Source organism: Rhinolophus sinicus, linkage group LG05, assembly GCF_036562045.2.
Source record: "Rhinolophus sinicus isolate RSC01 linkage group LG05, ASM3656204v1, whole genome shotgun sequence".
In the NCBI taxonomy this organism is placed as follows: domain Eukaryota; kingdom Metazoa; phylum Chordata; class Mammalia; order Chiroptera; family Rhinolophidae; genus Rhinolophus; species Rhinolophus sinicus.
Window position 1 is genome coordinate 165,578,194 of NC_133755.1, and position 22,409 is coordinate 165,600,602.

The window sequence follows — 22,409 nt, forward strand, 5'->3', positions numbered from 1 at the left end:
AGTATTCCCACAGTCACCAGGGTGTTCCCAGCACTGGGAATTCTTGCCTTTCATTTGCAATTCATATGACACTGTGCTTTAGTCATCAAAGACTTGAGCTGCCTCCTAGTTTTTCTAGCCAGCTGTCTTTTTTTTTGATGAAGAGGATCTACTTTTTGATGTCAGAGCCCCAGACAACTTTAGACAGTTCATTTTATTTTCCCGGCTCAGACTAGAAGCGAGTGGAGTGCTAGGTGCCAAGGATGCAGACACGTGCAGAAAAGGCAGTGGCTGAAGTTCTAAGCTCTACTGATAGGCCTTTCGTGATCGTCACACGACTCCTGAAACACTATTTCAAGCTCCCCTGCTCTCACCTTGGTCAAGGAATTTGAAGAGTTATTTTTATGTTTGTCATCATTTTTCATCGTTGTCATTCATATTTTACATTTATTTTATATTATTTATTTTGTAATATTAATTCATCATTATAATTTTTTGTTGTATTAAAAGGGACTTAGGGAGTGATCATTTTTTGTGACATTGCCTCATTAGTTGGAATACGTTAGGAGGTTTATAACAAATTCCAAACAAGTTCTGTCATAATATGTGAAATGCCTATTTATTTTTCTTGTCTGTGTAGAAGGTCTTCCTACTGAAGATACAAAAAACATTCTGGAGAAGGTAGTTTCAGAATGGAAGAGTATATCTCAGCGTTTGGAAGATGGGGCGAGAACGGTTCAGCTCCAGGAAGATATAAATGCTTACTTTCAGCAACTCGATGAGCTTGAGAGGACCATAAAAGCAACGGAGGAGTGGGTTAAACGCACTCCCTTCTCAGAGTCTCCCCAGCCGTCCTTGCCCCATTTGAAGGACTCCTGTCAGGTAACGAGACAACCATTCGGGACATGAAAGAATTCTGCACCCAGTCCTGTATTTAAAGAGATGCTACTTGTATCATGAATATTACAGAGGACATTCATCTTCAGTGAGTTATATGACCATATTTTCTCCTCTGTAGAGGGAATTGACAAATCTCCTTGGCCTCCAACCCCAAATTGAGATGGTGCATGCCAGCTGCACAGCCCTGACGTCTAGGCCTTCTGCCCCAGATTTTGTCCAGCAGAGTTTCGATCGCTTTCTGGGCCGCTACCAATCTGTGCAACAGGATTTAGAGGACCATCAACAACAGCTAGAGAAGGGTAAATGTACCGTCTTCCTCTCGTTGTGCCTTCATTTAAAAATGACACCCAGTATTTAGACCTTTTGCACACTCACTTGTTGTGGAGCAGACTCACTCTGTTTTCCTCTGCCTGCTGCTGTGCCAGGTCTTAAAGGATATTCAGACTATTTCCTGGATCCACACTTGTTTATAAAAACATGGTCAGCTTTCACATGTTTTAAAATTGTGTTAGTAGGATATCACGATCTTTAAGCCTTTTTAGAAGGATGCTGTTTCTCCCTTTTATTGAAGAAGGCCAGCTAATATCATTACTCGTAGGAATAAAAAGAATGATCACTTACTTTGTTTTGCTTAAAATGGTTCAAGTTTTAGCAATAACATGTTCTTTTAAAAGAAATTGTTCCTCTTTCGAAGCGTGAAAAATTTTGGAGTTTTCACTTTTGGAACAAACCTGGTTTTGGAAAGTTAACTGTTAAAAGATTTGAGAGCCCATCACTCATGTGTTATATTTTTTTCTCATTTGCTATTGTTTAAGTCAGGAATTGTGATGTATTAGAAAGTTGGGTAGTGCATGTTAAAAAGATATGCATTTACCTGTACCCTTACTTATAGCAATTGTAGATTGTGTATTGACTTGTCAGAATTTGTATGTGTGCATGGCAAACAAATGTGTCATGTTTCCTTTCTTCTGGAAAAGCAATTGGACACTGGACTCTTAGTTCTTTGAATTCAGTTAACCTACAATGTGAATTGTTTGAGATTAACTCTTTTTAAATTTATTGTTGCAAAATATGCTTTCATTTTTGACGAGGATCAATAGGTAATTTAAACATTTAGTTTCTGAATTTAAAAAATAGTTTTAATTTATTTTTTTGTTTTTAATTGTGATAGAAAAAATAACGTAAATTTTACCATTTTAACCATTTTTAGGTATAGAGTTCAGTAGTGTTAAACATATTCACTTTGTTTTGCGACCCATCTCCAGACCTCTTTTCATCTTGTAAAACTGAAACTCTATACCCATTAAACAGCAGCTTACCATTCCTCCCCACTCTCTGTAGCCCCTGGCAACCACATTCTACTTTCTGTTTTAAGGAGTTTGACTATTCTAGATTCCTCATATAAGTAGAATCATACAATATTTGTTTTCTTGTGACTGGCTTATATCACTTTGTATAACATCCTCAAAGTTCATCCATGTTGTAGCATGTGTCAGAATTTCCTTCCTTGTTAAGGCTGAATAATATTCCATTTATACCACATTTGGTTATCGATTCACTGTTGATGGGCATTTGGGTTGTTTGCACCTTTTGCCTGTTGTGGCTAAAGCTGCCAGTTTCTTAACTTTTTTTTTTTTTTTTTACGATTTTATTGGAGAAGGGGAACCGGACTTTATTGGGGAACAGTGTGTACTTCCAGGACTTTTTTTTTCCAAGTCAAGTTGTTGTCCTTTCAGTCTTAGTTGTGGAGGGCGCAGCTCAGCTCCAGGTCCAGTTTCCGTTGCTAGTTGCAGGGGGCACAGCCCACCATCCCTTGCAGGAGTCGAACCTGCAACCTTGTGGTTGAGAGGACACGCTCCAACCAACTGAGCCATCCAGGAGCTCAGCGGCAGCTCAACTCAAGGTGCCGTGTTGAATCTTAGTTGCAGGGGGCGCTGCCCACCATCCCTTGTGGGACTCGAGGAATTGAACTGGCAACCTTGTGGTTGAGAGCCCACTGGCCCATGTGGGAATCAAACTGCAGCCTTCGGAATTAGGAGCATGGAACTCCAACCGCTGGGCCAATGGGCCGGCCCCGGCCCCCAGTTTCTTAACTTTTGTTGCTAGTTGATTTCATCGTTTTGTGCTTCAGATGAGCTTGCTTCTTTTCCACACAGTGTTGCTTGTCTATGATTTTCATGTTCGTAGGTGAAATAACATCATTTCAGCTGGCTTTTGCAGTCAGTATTTCTCAGAGTACTTGGCAGCAGCCTGGCTAGGTGTTTATATAATGTCCACCGCACTGTAGATAGCAGTTTGTGTGCTTCAGCTTAGAGGAAGACTGGTTGAAGGGATCTTTGTTTCTTTTTATTCTTTGTGTAGCTACTGGGGGAAAAAGAGATTATATGAGACAAAAGGAACATTGTAGTACCATCTTCAGGGAGACTTTTCATCATGACAAAATGAAGACAAATGAGACTGGGTTAGTTAATATTTCAAATATCAACATCTGTGGGAATGAAGTCACTGTCTGGCTCTCAGAAATAACAATTGGATGGTTTTAGTAACTAACGGGGACCCTTTTTAATTTTAATTGTGTAGTTTAACTTGTTATGTATTAGAATTCACTTATTATATAAGGAAGATTAATGGTATATATGATCCTATAGCTTCCTAACATTGTTTTCTCAAACTAAGTATTTTCAAATAAACAGAATTGAAGAGCCAACCTGGAAATGCATATTTGGAAACATTACAAACAGTGAAAGATGTGCTAAATGATGCAGAAAATAAGGCCCAGACATCTTTGAATGTCTTGAATGATCTCGCAAAGGTGGAGAAAGCCCTGCAAGAAAAAAAGGTAATCTGTATTTTAGGTTTTAGAAATGTAGAATCATTTCTAATATACCACGTCACATATTTGGAAATATTTTTTCAACTATTTAGAAAAATATTTGTCACTATTAGTCAAAATTGGTCAAAAATTCCTTGCAGTTTGAAGGTTAGTTACTATAGGGTAGCACCTAAGCTAAAAGAAAAGATAATTATATTAAGCATTTTAAGGGAATAAAACCATATTTCTTCCTATTGTAAGGAGCTTAAAATGCTCAACCTGTTCATAATCTACTAAAATATCTGTAATAAAATGAAGAATATCAATTGAATGGATGTATTGTTGTTTTTCTATGTTGAATAAAAATGCTTCCCTGGGCATTTAGGATAAAGACTCTGAACCGTTTCATGAGATAAGACAGGTCATCCAGTGAGCTTACACACCGGGTCCTGCCTGGGGTGCTGTGCCAGGGGTTTGTAGTTCAGAGAATGGATTACATCTGGCCCACATACAAGTCATGAAGGGAGAGCCTTCCCATTTTGGACGATGCTTGCTCTTTTTTTTTTTTTTTTTTTTTTTCCCCATGAGTTTTTCACAGTTCTTTTTTCATTACATGCTTTTTAAAAAATGACTTTTGACTATGTATAACTCATATTATTACGTACGTACAGGCAAATTGTTGTGCATATTTTTAATCTTAAAATTTTTTTTGCAGGCCCTTGATGAATTCCTTGAGAATCAAAAACCTACTTTATATAAACTTGCAGAAGAAACAAAGGCTTTGGGGGAAAACGTTTCAGCGGATATAGAAAAGATGTATAATCAAGAATTTAATGAAGTTCAAGGAAAGTGGAACAAACTAAAGGTCAAGGTTTCCAAAGATCTGCATTTGCTTGAAGAAATTACCCCCAAACTCAGAACTTTTGAGGTAAACCCCGAGGCCATTAGGAGTATAAGTTTATTACAGGGTAAAATAGTAGTTATCCTGCGAGGCTTTAATATCTGTTATGTCAGTGTTTTGCATTCTTCCTAGTCCCACATTTATTATGTACTTAAGTTGGGATTTATAAGTTGCTTATCAAAAACATACTTTTAGGGTGCTGGAGAGCACAGAGATAAGGGAAAACTGCTTAAATGGTCAAAATAATGTTTCAGGGATGAGAAGTATGCATGATGTACAGACTGGTGACTAGGCTTCAGTGGTAACTGAGAGCCGTAGAAGTTGCCCAGGTAGTAGCAGATAGCTTAGTCCTTGAAGCTGTTTTTTTTTAAGGTTTTAGACATTTGGAGTTGAAAATTCTGAATTAGGCCATCAATAAACAGTGTCAGATTGGAAAAGCAGGTGAGTTGAGGTGCATGAAAATTCAGAAATAGGAGCTTTTGCTACAACTGAAAATGTCAACAGATGAAGCAGTGATAAAATTCCAGAGCAAATGATAAACATAAGACGTAGGAGAAAGGGGGAAAAGGCAGTCAGGATTTTAACATATCTGTGAGGAAGTTGGAGAAGTGGTTTCCAACTCACTTGGTTTTCCAGTCGGAAAGGTCTGGATGAAAAATGAACCTATCCCACACCCCGCCCCGCAGGCTCCCTGTCCTCCCAAAGCCGCCTGACCGTGGCCAGTTGTGTGTGTTGTTTTGCACTGAGGTATCCTAAGATGTACTTCTAGAACAGTGCCTGGCACAGAGAAGGCACTCAATAAATATTTTTCAATGACTGAAATGAAGATTAGTAATAGGAGATTTAGATTTGGAAATATATATATATATATATATATATATATATATTTAGATCCCCAGAGAACGTATATAAGAGATTATATATTTGGATTTAGATCCCAGGAGAATTTGTGTAAAGGATGTTGCTAAAAAAGTGAAAAGATTGAAAGTGAAAAAAAAAAAAAAGATTGAGAATGATGTTTTCAAAATCAAAGATGTGGTAGACGAGGGCGGGTAGACTGTACAGGTCAGCGCGAAGGGATCCAGAAAGATGACCGTGGTGACTACTGAGCTTGGAGGGAAGGAAGCTCTTTCATCCAGGAGCCAATGGATAGTGAATGACCGGGAGGAGAATAAAGATAGCTGTGTGTGTGTGTGTGTGTGTGTGTGTGTGTGTGTGTGTGTGTGTGTGTGTGTTTTCCCGCTTTGTGGTACTGAAAGGAAGTGGTTTTCTCTAAGTATAAACTGCAGTTCTACACTGAGTTCTCAGAATAAACCATCACTTTTGAAGAGGAGTGTTTTATGTGTAGCTATGTATTTTTGAGTCATTTAACTTTATGAGTCGATTCACTTCCCCCTTGTCTGTTTTCAGTTGTAATTCTTTCTAACTTTAAAAACCAGACTTACCCTTATTTATGATTCTAAAATTGTTGGTTATGAGCCAAGCATTGGATTATCAGTGTTTCCCAACTGGAGGCAGTTTGCTCTCCCCTCCCCCCAATGCAGGACATTTGTTAATGTATAGAGATGTTTGTGGTTGTCACAACTGTGGGGGGAGGGAAGGTGCTATTGGCATCTAATGGGAGAGGCCCCAGTGGCAGGTAAACATCCTGCAATGCACAAGACAGCCCCAAAGAATGTTTTGGCCCCAAATGTCAATAGTCCCAAGATTGAGCAGTGCTGGATTAACTATTTCCCTTCTTTTCCAAAGAGCATTGTTTTGTTTTCAAATGTAAGTCTGAGATATAGTTAGGGAAATCTTTTGACTCTTAAAAGCATATTTTAGGGTTAGCTAAATGTGTGTCAATATTTTAATATGGAATTTAAAGAGAATAACTATTCTTCAAAACACAAAAGAGAGTCATGTGGTTACAGTAATCGGACTTTAGGCTTTAGTGGGTTGTTGTTACTAGTGTAGCAAACTCAGGCACTTAAAGTGGCCAGTTGGAGTGCATGCTACATTTATTTCCATTAAAAATAAACCACATCAAACATGTGTGTCTGGATAGATTTTTTCCTTTTGTTATTACAGAATTGTGATGTCCAGTTGTTTTTGGTTTACTGTTTGTGTCCTAACTACAAGATTGTTGACAGTGTCTGTATTCCCTCCTTGTGCACCTTCTTATGGAAATACACATTTTTTTTTTAATTCCAAGGAGCACTTTTACTCCTTTATTCGCTTTGAAGGAATTGGTTGTTACGTAATTATGTACAATTCATTTAGGAAAACTTTTGATCTACCTGCACCCCGCCACTAAGATAATTACAATAGATATTCATTTTCAGCTTAGCATTGTTTTCCCTTTTTCAATTATCTGATTTAGAATGTTTTGAGGCATTTAAGTTCTATTTGTCTTTAAACATGAGGATAGTAGATTTTTGATTCAGTGCCATTTTATGAGGAGGTTTCCGAGGAACGAAGTGGTTGACGTGTTTATTTGTCAAATGCATTTTGAATTATATAAGTAATACATAAATAATACTCATCAGAGAAATTGAATAATAAAGAAGCATTTAGAGTGAACTTTTAGAATTCCCCTGTCTTCCCCAATACACTTCCGTTCCTGGAGGCAGCTAACATTAGCAGTGTTTCTCGCTGGAGGTTAACATATTCACAGTAAAAAGGAAAGTTCACGAATATTACTAATTCTAATCAGATTTTTCCTCACTAATAAGAACAAATGCTAGTGGAACTCCAAGGACATTTGACTAGATAATACTCAAAAATGCATCTGCTTGGAGTGTGAATTTTCTTTATTCAAAATAATTATGCCTTCCTGACACAGCACATTGAAACTTTGAAAGTATTTTCATAGCTAATGGGCTTACTTTTTTTCTACCATCCTGACAAGTAAGGTGATCGTGTTATTTGTGTGCAAATTTTCGTTCTTTTGTTACTTGTTGGCAAATAGTGTTTTCCTTATGTGCCTCCATTTCCTTTGTCTACCCACTGGTTCCTTTTGCACAGGTGGAGATTGGACCTGCGTGCACTTAATCACAGTTTCCCCGTGCTCAAATACATTCTTCAATTTTTCTTTTTTATCTATTCCATGCCCATGTAATCACCCCAATTCCTGTACTTAATTAAAATGTTAATTGATACTATTAAAATTACCTCATGGAAAGTCCTTTCACTTCTTTCAGGCAGCAAAACATTTAAAAATACACGAGGAAGGTCATTTGTTATCATTGATTTTACTGACATGATTTTCTTATGAGTTATGGGGATTAAATATTATAAAATCTTAAGAGGCTGCTATCTGCATGAATAATATCTTTGGATTCAGGGACTGCAAGATATTTCCTAGGATTTTCTTTCGCTTTTCAAGATCTCCTGCAGTGTGGTATAACTGCAGAATCATGAAACCACCCCTAAGGCCCACACAAATCTTTGTCTTACATTCATCACCACTCCTGCGTCTTCGGACCCCTCTACCAGCCCCTTCCTGCTGTGTTTCGACTCTCATGTAACCTCTTGGCCTGACAGTCTCATTACCCTTTAAATCTGACTGTTGCTTCTAATCTTCTCCCTCTTGAATTCGTCCTCCACACTGGTGCCCGAGTGACACTTCTGGAAAGGCCCTGGTTGTCTTTGCCACGGTAATACAAAGTGTTTTCTCAAAGGTCTGGTAGCTCCTGCCCCTTCCTTGCCCCAAAGCCCTGCCTGCGTCCTCCCCTGTGAGCTGAGTTGGGTGGGGACGCACCCTGCTGGGCCCCAGAGACCACACTGGACAATTGCTTCTCTGGAAATGACCCTTACTTGTTAGGAATTTACGTCCTCCTCTTCTCTGCTCATGTTCACCATCCTTTAAGAGGAAGCTTCTTCTACAAGCAGTCTTCCGTCGGCTGACCACCATGCCCGCAGCTAATTTCCCTTCCTCTGTGATTCTTCTCTGTGGTGTTTTCACCTTCACAATAACCCCACCTGAGGCCAACCTTTCTTATGGCTGGACCTGTGAGTCTCCTCCGCCAGTCGGAACCTTGTCTGGCATACAGCGAGGAAGCGGATGTGAATGTAACCGCTTTGAAGGGACCCGTCAGACATCTTACTCACTCATACCTCTTCTGGTGAGGTTGGATCTATTAAGATCTGAATGCTTGCCTGTTCTAAATGGCAGGACACCTATGTAGTCACGTACCTTCCTTCAATTGCTGAATGGTCACGGGAACAGACTTGCTGTGCTGTGACCTAGTGTGGAAGGGACATGCTGGGGCTGTGAGAGGCACAGGACCAGGGTTTGCAATCAGTTTGGAAAGCATTTTAGGGTGAAAACACAATGGTAAATACTTGCTAGAGAGTAATATGCAGTATGGCTGATTTAACTCTTGAGGTAACATATAAGTGATACAGTTATCCCATAAGGGTCCCCCCCCCCATTTTGAATACATTTTACGTATTTCATTAAAGGGAATATTGGTGCATTCTAAACCTCAGATTTAAGAATTCTGTCAGTTTCAGGTAAAGAAATGTAGTAGCGATGTCATTGCTGGTCTTCCATACTAAATGAGGCAACACCTTGTAAAGGGTGTTTTTGAGGTTAATGAATATTATAAAACCAAACAAAATAGAAACCCTGTTACCTTAAGTTACTGTTTTAATTCTGGTTTCACAGTTCTTGTTGCCTGTGTCTTGGGTTAGAAATTGACTGCTTAAAGGGCTGTGGACATTCCAACAAATGGGGGAGAAGCAAAATGAAATGCCGAGAATTGAGCTGTGAACAAAATCTCGGGAGGTAGTCACGCACCTTGGAATCTTATTGTCCTAAATCCGGAGCTTCAGATTTCCTCCACCTTTAGCCCAGGGGCTGGGCTGGGAGATGGGCTGTGACAGGGGAAAGGAATTGTTTTCATAACCTTGCTTTTCCATGACCCAACAGCAGGTGTTACCCATCCAAAATGCTGACAGAGCAGTGCTTTTGAGCAGTAATGGTCAATTAGAATTTTTGCTCTTCTAAACTAGAATACTTGATGCTTCGGTTTTTCAAACCTACCATATTAATCATTTTATATTTGTTTGAGAATTTTGAATATAAATATGAGTGAGAAATGGCTGCCCTGGATTAGTACTTGCAGTTTATATTTTTTTATGTGAAATAATGACAGACGTTTATTTTAGAAATTTATTAATAGTTTTTCAAAGAACTGAGGTCCCCCAAAGAAGATAGAATGTTAGAAATGACCCAATCTAATGTATATATTCCTATATTCATGTTAATATGTATTCATTCTGTAAATGGATGGATGTGGAGAAAAAAAGTACTCGTTGTATATTAGAAACTCACCAGTGCATCAGCTCAGTGATTTTGAAATGGACAGAGAAACTCTGCATGTCATCACTTTCACTTTCTTGGTAACCTCTTCGCTGTATGACTGGCTGAAAGATGAACCAAGACTTTTGGTATTTTTTTTAAGGCACATGAAACATTGTTACAAGTGGCTTGAGACAATCTTTCCCTTCCAAGGAAAGAGGAGATGCTGAGGACAGAGAGAGCTCCCTATCTCCTGCCCCCACCTGGTACTTAGGATTGCTTTTAGTGACCTAGTAATGCTTTCCACAAGGTGGGGCTTTAGGGTGGGGATTTTATGTGAATCTGCCAGCAGGCATTTCTAAAGTTGGGCCTTCCCTCATTTACTTGGGGTCCTTCTGCTGAGCTGCATTCAGCCAACTATATTCAGAAGTAACCTAAGCATCGCTCTTTGAAACATTATTTTTAAATAGTTATATGATAAAACAAGCATTAATGTTCGCAGGCATGAAAACCTCACGCGTATACAAACATAGATTCACCCTGGCTGCTGATTCCTGGGGAGTCTCTGATGGGAATAAACACCAGAACTTGGAAGTGGTAGCTCTTTTTATGGGGTTAATCTTAGTAATAAAGAACGTGGCTTTGTAGATCTTATTTATAATAGCTACCAGTGATTGCATGCCTGCTCTGGACCAGGCACTGTCCAAACATTGTCTTTGTTTTTCAGAACAACCTGGCAAGGTAGTTGTTATTCTTATTCGATAAATGAGCTTCTGAGGCTCCAAGAGAAATTAGTTTCTTAAGGCCTCATGGCTGGTCAGGGGCGGAGTTTGGAATTCAGTCTTTGGTTTCATGGGGCAAAACTCCTCTCCTAGAATTCCACGTGGTCAGGATGATGAGCAGGATTTTCAGTAGTGAAAACGGCTTTGCAGGTTCCTGTTGGTTCCTTTTATTTCTGTGGGTGTGATGGATTGCTGTCCTTGGCTTGTCTGTGTCTGTGGCTTTCCTCTTTTTTTTCCATATTGAAGTGTAAGAGAGAGAGAGAACAGGAGCCTGTGAATTGCATTTGCTCACATGAGTGTGTCTGAGAGAGGGAGCAAGGGAGGGGGTTGGTGCCATAACACTTCCTCTCAGATGCCAATGACTGAGATTGTTGAGGCTTCTGACTTCAGTTAAGGCTGAGTGTGATGATAACTTCCTTGGAATATAATGCTTCCACAGAAATGTCAAAAATCCTTGTTCTGGGAGGCTGTCAGTTTTTTTATGCAAGACTAGATTTAGTGAATCATCCAGTTAAACAGCAGTAATGCTGCCGTGAATTCTGAAGAAGTTCAGAGTGGAGATTAATAGTGCAAAAAGTGGCGGCAAGTTCAATGGCCAGATAAAAAAAGTTCTTCTTGATCTCTATTGATATTTTCATACTTTTCCTCTCTTGCACATCCCGCCCCACCCTGCCCTGACCATGTCTTCCTAAGCAGTGTTCTGTGATTAGATCTTAGCATTCTGGAGCAAACACATGAATGAGATATGCCGCCAATTAAAATAATTCTTCAGGGTAAGAGTGGCATGGGCCTGTGGGAAGAGTGACAGACAGGAAGCTTGAGGGGAGAGCTCAATGGGACGGAAAGGGCTTTCCAAGCTGTGTTGGAATAGGGGGGATGAGGGAGTGTTTGCACAGAGTGGGATAATACTAACAGAGACAGAAAGGCCTAGCCAGAGGTGTAGCACTTTTTGCTTCCCCCGTCCTCCTCAGAGAATGCAAACTAGAAAGTGTAGAGTGGTCATTACTGAGAGTGCGGTAGAGCCTGAACTTTGAGTTAAGCACAAAACCTACACAGATCACTCAGATGCCTAAAGCTGCATCCCGAGTAATGAGATTTTAACCCATGATCTCAAGGTCACATGTATGCATCTTGTGAGAAATAACCAGAAAAACGGAGATGGATGAATGTCCTAATTAAGGGGGTGGGGATTATTTTCTGGACTCCAGCGACCTAAAGTAAGATTGATATCAGTGTCTGGCTGTAGGAAAATGACCAACCAGAGATCTTATATGTGCTTAGAAAAGAATGTGCTGGTCACTAGGAATCAACATGGATACCACTAATTGGTCTTGCCCAGATTCATTTCCTTTAAGCACTGCTTTCTTTTATTTACTTTATGGAGAAGGGATACTAGATTGTTACATAGTCTCACATTTCATGTATGCTCATTCAGCTTAAATAATGCTACAAACTTTCATTTTTGGCAAGTCTTGATTTCAGTAACATATTTGAGAAAATCTCTTATAACCTTATGAGAAGGAGGTAGAAAGCTAGTTAGATGCTAGGATAATGTAGATTCCCACAGTTTGCAAACTAAGCCGAAAGTTGGTTGGTTAATGAATGACATGGTGTCTTTATGGGGGAATGCTCAGGTAGGCGCTGTCATTTGCCTTGTTTTTCACCTGAAAAAAATCCCAAAACCCAACCAAAAAACAACAACAAAAAAACCCACCCCCCCCCCCAAAATCAAATCATTTTGTTGGCTTTTTATTGTATATTGTTAACTATTAGTGTTAACATAACAAGACAAAATTTAATATTTATAAATATCAAATCCTACATTTATGACAGAAGTCAATGGAGCAATATGAGATAGGGGACATGTAATTTTGATGTAGTTATGGGAAATTTAGAGTTCCGCTAACCATAATATTATGAATAATATATCTATAAACGAACAAAAAAAGCAAAAAAAACCCCAAAAAACAAAAACCAGCCCTACAGTAAGAAATATAAAACTTAATTTTAGATGATATTTTATGAATGTAATTACCCGTATGTGAAATACCAGTTAGATTCCATTGTTGTCATTCATTCCAACATCGTAAGGATAAGAATACTTAGTTCTGTGTGGCATAGTATAAGAACATTAAAAAATTGATGTAGTTTCCAAAACGCATTGATCAGAGTGGAGAGTGGAACAGCTGGATATAATGGTCTAGAGCCATCATGGAAGGATTATGGGAATATTTAACCAATGGAAGACTCAGGGAAGGCATGGTGGCTGGCTCCAAATCTGAAGGTAGTTTTTTGAACAAGATAGTTAATTTGTTTCCATTTCTGGAGATATGGGAGATGCAAAGAATTGAGGAAGGTACAAGGAAACAAATTCAGCTTAATACAAGGGAAATTCACAAGTCCGACTGGCCACTGATGGAGCTGGAGGCCTTGGAAAGAAATGACCATTACTTTACTCCAGTTTTGGAGATCAAGTTGGACCTACTTATTTGCATTCTTTAAGGGCCAGTTCTCATGTTGCTGCCTCTCTGAAGTCTCTTTCTCTCTGCAAAATGTTTCCTTTCTCATTTGTTTTTGACCTCCCAGCACCATATACAGAACCAGATTATAGTGGGTGACTAGTAAATGTTGGACAAAGGAACGGAGCTGGGCAGCAGACTGTCCTGGGCTCTCAGATATCAAGGCATCAAACACCAGAGCTAAGGACAATCTACTGCATTCCCTCTACTATGCTATTTATTTCTTCTTACTCTGAGTAGCTAATTAGGAGAAAATTTGTTCTACATGATATGAGAACAAAAGGGTTTTAGCTGATTATACCTGTTAAAGCATTGATTTCCTGTAATTTGAATTTTTAATCATAAATATTGCTCACATTTAAGCAAAATAGCTTGGTGCACTGGAGCAGTTTTTGACGTTTTAGAATGATCGTTAAACTGTCATCCCATGAGGTTTTAGTCAATCGTGAAGAAAATCAGTATTTTCAAAGTTGGGAGATTTCAGAAAAGAAATCAAGTAAATGAGAATGATGCTATCAAAGTTTTGAAAAGCTGTCTTTTTTCCAGTAGCAATAGATTTTGAGATGTTGTAGGTTGAATGTCACTGAGTAATATCCCCCTTTGTTATTGTGCTTGATTTAGGCTGATTCGAAAGTCATTGAGAAGTGGGTGGACGATGTGAAAGACTTCTTAATGAAAGAGCAGGCTGTCCAAGGAGATGCCGAAGGGCTGCAAAGGCAGCTGGACCAATGCTCGGTGAGTCCTGCTGATCTAGGGACCCTATTGTAATAAATTGCATGTTCTTCTTTCCTTTATTATTTGCTGCTATTATTAACATTGTAACACTATGATACGATGATAAACCTAGATAAAATATCTGTCATCGGAAACCTTTTTTGGCTTTATAGTTAATAAAAAATGACTGATTGTATTTTATTTTTGGCCACGGTTATAGAATTTTGGATATACAGAATGAGAGCAATTTTAGTTCATTAGGAGCTGCTATTTTATGTTACGATGACAATCTTAGTGTCATAATTACCAATTGTATATTGCTCTTATTGTCCCACATGGTGAGACATTAGGAAACACATATTTAGCAAATGAAATTTGCCAGTAATACTGCATGCAATTTATATACTTGGTGAAATCATTAGGCTTCTCTAAATTAATTAAAAGTGCTAGTTCCTGCTGAGAGTCAGGTATTTCCAATCTAATTTGACAGATGGCTATATGAAGCACCTAGATGAAATGAATTCCTTGAGGCATAATATTTCTGAAGTAGTTAAAAGTTTTGACTCCAAAGCAGTCTGTTCTGATAATATTTGCAGGGATAAGAGCAGACAAACTATAATTATGGCATACGCTTCTGTGGGAATGAACTCAACAAGGGCTTGTTTTCTGTGTTCAGACATTTGTTAACGAACTAGAAACAATCGAATCATCTCTGAAAGACATGAAGGAAATAGAGACAAGCCTTCGAAGTTGTCCTGTTGCTGGAATCAAAATGCGGGTGCAGACAAAACTAGTTGACTACCAAACCCAGCTGGAGAAATTTAGCAAGGAGGTAAATTTTTCAACTTTACTGTCTGTGGTTTTTAAGAGATCGATAGATGAAAATGATTGTACAGCCCATGGAGTTAGAAAAATAGTGGTTTATATTATACTAACTACAGCATGGGTGGCAGTTTGGGCTAAGAAATAGATAATTAAAAAGAATTAACGAAAGGTACTAACTGTGCGTTTTGGCTCTTCAGTGGGAATGAACTTGACATGTGTAATAAAGCACAGGACAGGCATTGTAGCTGGAATAGAGTGAAGAAAGCAGTTAGTGGGTGGGAGAATGGTGAGCTTTGAGGTCTGAAGGTAGGTGGGGATGGATTATAGACGGCCTGGGAGGAAGAGGCTGTGGATTTTATTGCAAGTATGACTTCACACAGAAAGCAATTTGAGTGTTTTGAGCAGGGACGTGATATGTGATAGATGTTATAAGATCACTCTGGATTCCGCCTGGATAATTTGCTCTGGAAGGAGAGAATGAAAATGGGGAATATACTTAAGAGGTTGTTGCAGTCTTGGAGGGAGAGTCCTTAGACTAGGCCGGTAGTGGTGGAGGTCATGAGAAGTGTTAGGTTTGGATTATACGTTGTATGTAGAGATGAGAATCTAGTAATGGATTGGATGTGGGATATAAAACAAGGCAACAGTTGAGGACAGGTTAGGATTTTTGTAAAACTTCCACTTTGTGTGACTTGGGGTGCTATTTCCTGAAATGGTAAAGACTCAAGGAGAAGCTTTTGTGGGAGCAGGTGAAATCATTTCTATTCTGGAAGGGTTAAATTCAACATCCTTACTAGATATGCAGATGGGGTTCTTCAGCAGTTACCTCTGGAAAGAAGAAGGGACAGAGGACAAAGATGCTAAGAAGAAAAGCTCAGCCAGAAGAGAGAATCCAGGAGAGTGTGTGATCCCGGAGGCCAAGTGCAGAAAGCTTTCCACAGGCCCCAATGCCAAGCATTGTTGGGCCCAGTCAGAATCGAAAAGCAAGCTTTAGATTTGACAAATGGAGGCTTTTAAAGACCCTGAGAACGTGATTCCAGTGGAATCGTGGGGAAGAAAGTCACATTGGAGAACGTCGAGGAAGGAATGGAAAGTGAGGAACTGGGACGATAGTAAATATAAGCAACTTTGAGAAAGTTCTCTATTCAAGGGAGGAGGGAAAGGGGGTGGGTGAGGAGATATGGGGATCCAAAGAGGTAGTTTTATAAATTTTTAAAATAAAAGATATTACAGGATATTTGCATGCTAAATACAAGGACCTCACCTAGAAGGAGAAAATAATGATGCTGAAGAGATTGAGAGAAAATAATTTCTGAAGTGAAGTCTGTAATTATGGGAGGGGATGTGCTTTACTCTCTAAGTGAAAGAATTGCTGTTACAACAACGTTTCTTAGTTAATGTTTGTAGGGATGGAGTCCCAGAGAGCAGTTTCCAGGCTCTCGGCCTCACATGGAAAGATGCTGGCTCTGGTAGTAGATGGCCATCAGCTGTGATCAGATAGCCATTAGCCACTAATATAACTACCGTGGCTACGCTAGCAAGCGCGGATTGCAGCTAGCAAGTGCCGTTAGCAAGCGGATTGTGGATTGCGGGTTGTGTTGATCCTACTTCCTGTGTCTCGCTCGGACGCCAGCGAGACGGGGGTGCAGGAGGACCCCTCGTTGGGTCCTGGCAGATGTTTGCTTTTGTGTCTCAACCAGCCGCCGTCGAGAATAGAGTGGTCTGATTCCCCTGTCTGTGGCTCCATTGTTGTTCCTTTTTGGCCTCACCATATCCTGCGTTCTTGTGCGGGGAGTGGGAGACCGTATATTACAATGTTTATATAGGAAAAATGTATTTCTGCATCCTTGAGTAGTTTGTTTTTACCGTTTTCCCCCAAATTCCTTATTTTGAGCACATTCAAACTTAAAGAAAAGTTGAATAATGGTACAGGGAACACCCATCTATCCATTTCTAAATTTGCCAATTGTTACTGTTTTACCACGTTTGCTTTCTCACTCGCTCCCTTGCTCTCTTTACCTACATAATATATATACTTTTTTTTTTGGTCTAAAAATGTGCTTTTTACAGGAAGTTGAAAATATGACACTTCATTCTTAAATACTTTAGCGTGCTTCTCCCTTGTCTGAGGACACTCTTTCACAAAACCGCCATACCATTGCCACATGGCACGTGCTTGCAGGGGGTTTTAGGGAAGTAAATAGGGGAAACGGTTTGGAAGTGGCAACAAGGAGCAAGAAAGGCAACAGAGAGATAAACAGATAAATATATATATGATCTGTGTCTATATGCACGGATGTGTCTATCTACATGTATATATAGCATCCATATGACACAGTAGAATTAATTGTGAATTATTACTGATTTAAAATATGGGACTAAATGTATGGGGCCATTTTTAAGGGTCCTCAGCAAGGAGGCTAACATGCATCGTGTGTAATTATCTAGAGCTGTTCCACTATTGTATATCACTGAGCAGTGACAAGGTTGGCGAAGTTTTAGCCAAACATAATGCTGCCAAATTTTTATTTTGCTAAGAAACGATGGACATATAAAACAAATCAACAAACAAAAAGAGGCTATCTCAGCTATTATACCCATGAAATTATGAAAGAAAAAACATTTTAATGTCAAAAATATAGAAAGTATATAATTTAAGGGTAATTATAATTTTGAGCTTTTTGTTTTTTTGAAAGTTTGCTGTAGTTTCTTTTTCTCCTTTCTCTACAGGTCCATGAAAATTAGATAACTAAGTAGTATCCCGAAATGACTAGTAAAGAGAATTTTCTGGAAGTGGGGCCCAAGGAACCTGTGTTTGTACATAGTTAGAAAAAAAGTTGACCAGGTGAAACCTGGATCGGCCAGGCATTGGAACTAGGGCTGAAGACATTGCCGGCAGCAGCCTCCTACTCAAAGCTCCTGTGTGGTCTCTGTCTACTTTCGTGGCTGTGATCCTGATTGGAGAGCAGGAAAGGATCGTCCCTAAGTCTGGTCCTTTACTCTCGGGAGAGCCATCCTATTCCTGTACTGGCCTTTGGTCTCCATCAGCTTCACAGTCAAGCAAAGCCCCCTGGCCATGTGACCACTGCTCGCGAGGTTGAATTGGAGCAGGAGGTTGAATAGGGAAGTGAGCAGTTGGCTGTTCTCTGTGGGATGGAGTTTTCTCCCACAGCAGAAGGCAGTTTGTAATTGGAGGGAGAATCTCTCTCAAAGTGTTTGAGGAGTCTCTGCAGTATTTCACTAAGATATTGAAGCAGATTCAGAAAAATACGTCTTTTCTAATGTCACTTGTTTTGTGTCTGTGTGGATTATACAAGTAAAATCTCAAAAACAAAATTTCACACAACAGTGTTTTATGAACACTGTAATGCCAACCTCCTCTTCTGTACTTTTAAGAGTGAAATCTTAACAGAATCCTGTTCAAAAGGAGAAAATGGACATTTTGGTTGCTTTCAGGGTTTTTTTTTTAAATGAAGAATGGTACAGTAAATTTCCTTGAAATATATCTCTTATTGCTGTAGGGTTAGATTCCTTCATTTGGGATTACTGTGTCAAAAGTTATGCATTTTCAAAATTATAATAGATATTTCCAGATTAGATTAATATCCAAAATGTGACATATGATCCCAGTTATAATTATTCTTTTCCTTATTGTTTAAATTTCAAAATATCAGCACAAATTGTATAAAAGCCTTGACATGAATTTTAAAATATAAGACTCTTTGTGGTAAGTTCTCACTGTGTCTTTAGCTATTAGAAACTAGAACTTGACATTTAGCGTATTAACATTTATTCACTTGGATAAATGGCTTTTCTTTTCTAGATTTCTATTCAAAAAAATAGGTTGTCTGAAAGTCAGGAAAAAGCAGTGAACCTGAAGAAAGACTTGGCAGAGATGCAGGAATGGATGACCCAGGCGGAAGAAGAATACCTGGAGAGAGATTTTGAATATAAGTCACCGGAAGAACTTGAGAGAGCTGTGGAAGAAATGAAAGTGAGATTGGACAATCAGTATCAACAGGCTTTATATCCCCTACCTTCCCTCTAAAGATCAACTGGTCAATCGATCATCTATTTGGCTGTAAAGCATGTTATGTACAGTTGGCTATTGAACTGCAAGGGTCTACTTATATATGGACCTTTTTCAATAAGTACTGAAAATCTATTTCGCTTCCTTATGATTTTCTTAGTACCAGTTCCTTTTCTCTAGCTTACTTTATTGTAAGCGTGCAGTATATAATACATATAACATACAAAATATGTGTTAATTGACTGTTTATATTATTGGTAACAGTAGGCTATCCGTAGTTAAGTTTTTGGGGAGTCAAACGCTACTTGTGGATTTTTGACTCCTCGGGGGGTCAGCACCCCAAAGCCCTGTGTTGTTCAAGGGTCAACTATACATGTAATCTTTCATAGTAGGATTTCAAATTAAAAACAAAAACAAAAACATGGAAGGGTAGCTGCTTTGATTTTAGTAGGGAAAGGAAGCCAAGACTCCCTTGTTCAACTTGGCCCAGGAGTTGTGTCCATGAAGACCCTGGAGATGTTTCATTATGTTAGAACCTTGGGGAGCCACAGAGAATGACTCAGAATCAGTGGCTTCAGTCACACTCACAATATTGTGCAACAGATGTGTGCAACCAATGTTGTGTAACCATAACCACTATTTCCAAAAATTTTCAGGAAGAATTCTTTTCATTAGAAACAACAGAGACTTTCCAATTTGGTTGGGGTTTATCCTTACTTCATCCGATGTGTTCTTCCAGTTAATACATGGGGCACACATGAATATAAAGATTTTGTTAGAGCAGGTAAGAGTAGCAATAGGAACATTGCCAAGGGATTTAGTATCAGTTAGGGTATTTCCCTGTAAACTCATATTCCTGTATCAATAGTCTTGAACTCTCTCTTTTTTAATATAATAAAAGAAGTGGGCATCATTCCCAAATTTCTAACACTGCTTCGCGTCTCCAGTGTTCAAGCCAAAGGAGATAGTAATTAAAGGCTTTTTTAAAAATAAGGTTAAGCAACACATTGACTGTTTTATGCCAACGTTAACTTGCCTAAAAGTGTAACTAAGGCAAAAATATCTGTGCAGATATTTGAAAAAAAGATATTTCGTTGCTATATTGTTGGGTCTGAGTAAAAGTAAATGTGACAAGAGACTTTTATTGTAGTTGTAATATTTTCATTGACAAATCTTTTTTAATGTGGCTTTTTAAGAAAGCTTTTAAACTATTCAGTACATAAGGTATTTTAAAGGTAACCTACCATGTTAAGAACCATCTTATTTCATTTATTCTCTTCCTTTACACTATTGGCAAGGTAGTTTTATGTTTTCTTAAAGTCACTAGGGATGAGAGTTTAGAAAAATAAGATTCTTATTTCAAAGCAGTCTCTGTAGTGACTATCTAAATAGTGTTTCAAATTAGGTAGGTAGAATCATGTTGACGTTTTAATTTTGGTTTAGTTATTTAAAAAAGAAAACGATATTGCTTAATGAGAAAGGGAGACATTTTTCAAGTTCATCGTTTCTTGGAACAGAGGGCGAAAGAGGATGTGTTGCAGAAGGAGGTGAGAGTGAAGATTCTGAAGGACAACATCAAGTTATTGGCTGCAAAAGTGCCCTCTGGTGGCCAGGAGTTGACGTCGGAGCTGAACGTTGTGCTGGAGAATTACCAGCTTCTTTGTAACAGAATTCGAGGGAAGTGCCACACGCTAGAGGTATGTGATTTTTTTCAGTGATGCATTTCTGAGAGTCAAACTTTGTAATGTACCAACCGTTTCCATATCTTGGAAAAAAACTCAATTTTTTCCCTCAAATTTTGGATCATAAAGGAAAAGTAGTTCTTGGATGATATGTTGATAAAATGAAACAGGGATGAAAAAATAGGAGACCAAGATCTGTCCCCAATTAGTGGAAGGTCCTTGGGAGAGTCATTTAATATCTTCAGACTTTCCTTTTTTTTATACGTGAAATCAAGGTTTTCATATCACAGATGATCTGTAGCATCTATTCCAGCCCTAAAATTCTAGAACAATGTACTTTAAGCACCTCTTGTTTTGTTTTGCCTGATTAGCAAAGATAGATGAATTGAGTTTGTTTATTTAGAGTAGTGTCTAAAGTTAAAATAATCTTAAAGAAAGCAGAACTTGAATATGCTGGTATTTTGCTGGACCATTTCCTGCCTCCCCGCCCCCCCTCCCCCCCCCCAGCCATTGAGTTTAAGATGTATTGATAGATGATTCTATAAGTGTTTTTTTAATAGAGTTAGGTTTTTGCTCGTTTTTTTTTTTTTTAAATATCAGTGTGACTTTTGTTATATATTGTTGGAAAAAATTTAAGAAACATTTCAATTTATAACAATTTCATTTACATTCAGTTTAACCTAAACAAATGATTGTATTGTGGTAGATCTAAAATGGTAAACAACCACAACTACAATATTCAAATTAAATTTACCCATTATTTGCTTGTTCTGAATCTACCTTGTGCTAAGTATGGATAATTGAGACTAGTTAATAAGAAAGCTACAATTCAAACAAAACGTCATTTTTTAATATTAATATGTTGTCTAAAATGAAATACCTGAGATTACTCATTTGAGAAATTAAAATTCTGTAAATAGAAGATACAACATTTTGTATGCCTAATCTTAACTCCTGGTGAATGATCCTGGAATTGAACTTTACCGCGTTCTTATCCATGTTTTCTTCTCTGTCATAACCACTCTTGACTTTGCTCTTTTTTCATTTCCTCATTATTTATAGCCAAAATAACAAGTCATAATATGTTTACATAATGAACGAGTCCCTGAGTTATCTATCCCAATCTAACAAAAGACCACGACCTGTTATTCTGTGTTATTGTATTCTGTGTTATTTCTTCAAGCTGTCTTTATGACCCAGAGGTGACAATTTGAGAGTGAGGAATGAAATAAATGTTCTGAGGGTTTGGAATTCCTTTGAGAATTCCTTTGGAATTAGTTTGAGAGAATTACTTTGAGAGGACAGAAGGAAAAATGGAAGAAAAAAACTGATATAGCTGAAAGAGAAAAGATGAGGACTTGATACCTTTGAAATGGGAAGTGTAAAGAAGGAAAAAGAGGTTTAAAAATGTAAATGCTTTAAAAACTATATCACAGATTCCAACACAAATTACTTAACCCTCTCCCAGGGCCTCCCAAAGTCTTACCCAGTACAGTATCAAGCTTGAAATCCAGTTCTCTTCATGACCAGCATCAAGTCCAAATGCAAATGTGACTCCTTGGGGCAGTTTCTCCAGGGGCAGGTGTCTGGGTGTGGCATCTCTTGATCTGGTGACCTGGGCACTGAAAAATTAAGTTATTTGCACCCTATATACCCAACATACAGTGGTGAGACAGGCACAGGAAAACCGCTGCCGACATTCAAAAAAGTTGGGGCAGTGGAAGGTAAATAGCAGTCACTTTTAATAGTTACTATGAAATCTAATAATAGAGTTCTGAAATCTAGCCAGGCATGTGACGTCAGGGCCCTGTACTCCAGGGGCAGAGACTGCTGTTTGATGAGGGACCAGTTCTGCTTCTTGGGCGTGCTTCTCGGAGAGCCATCCTCCCTTTCCCATAAGAAACAGGGCTCTGCTTGCACTGGAATACATTTCTCAGTCTGCTTTCTGCAGAGGAAGCAGAAACCTGAGGGGCCAGAC

General features: G+C 38.7%; 1 protein-coding gene across 1 annotated transcript in view; it reads left to right on the forward strand.

Annotated features, from left to right (window-relative positions):
• The window catches only part of UTRN (utrophin), a 463,855-nt gene that overhangs the window by 143,363 nt on the left and 298,083 nt on the right, over window positions 1–22,409 (forward strand). The window contains exons 20-27 of the mRNA XM_074333962.1: window positions 620–861; window positions 998–1,178; window positions 3,573–3,718; window positions 4,407–4,619; window positions 13,802–13,915; window positions 14,571–14,726; window positions 18,543–18,713; window positions 20,267–20,446. Coding sequence (XP_074190063.1) covers window positions 620–861; window positions 998–1,178; window positions 3,573–3,718; window positions 4,407–4,619; window positions 13,802–13,915; window positions 14,571–14,726; window positions 18,543–18,713; window positions 20,267–20,446 — 1,403 coding nt within the window. The remainder of the gene's footprint in view (window positions 1–619; window positions 862–997; window positions 1,179–3,572; window positions 3,719–4,406; window positions 4,620–13,801; window positions 13,916–14,570; window positions 14,727–18,542; window positions 18,714–20,266; window positions 20,447–22,409) is intronic.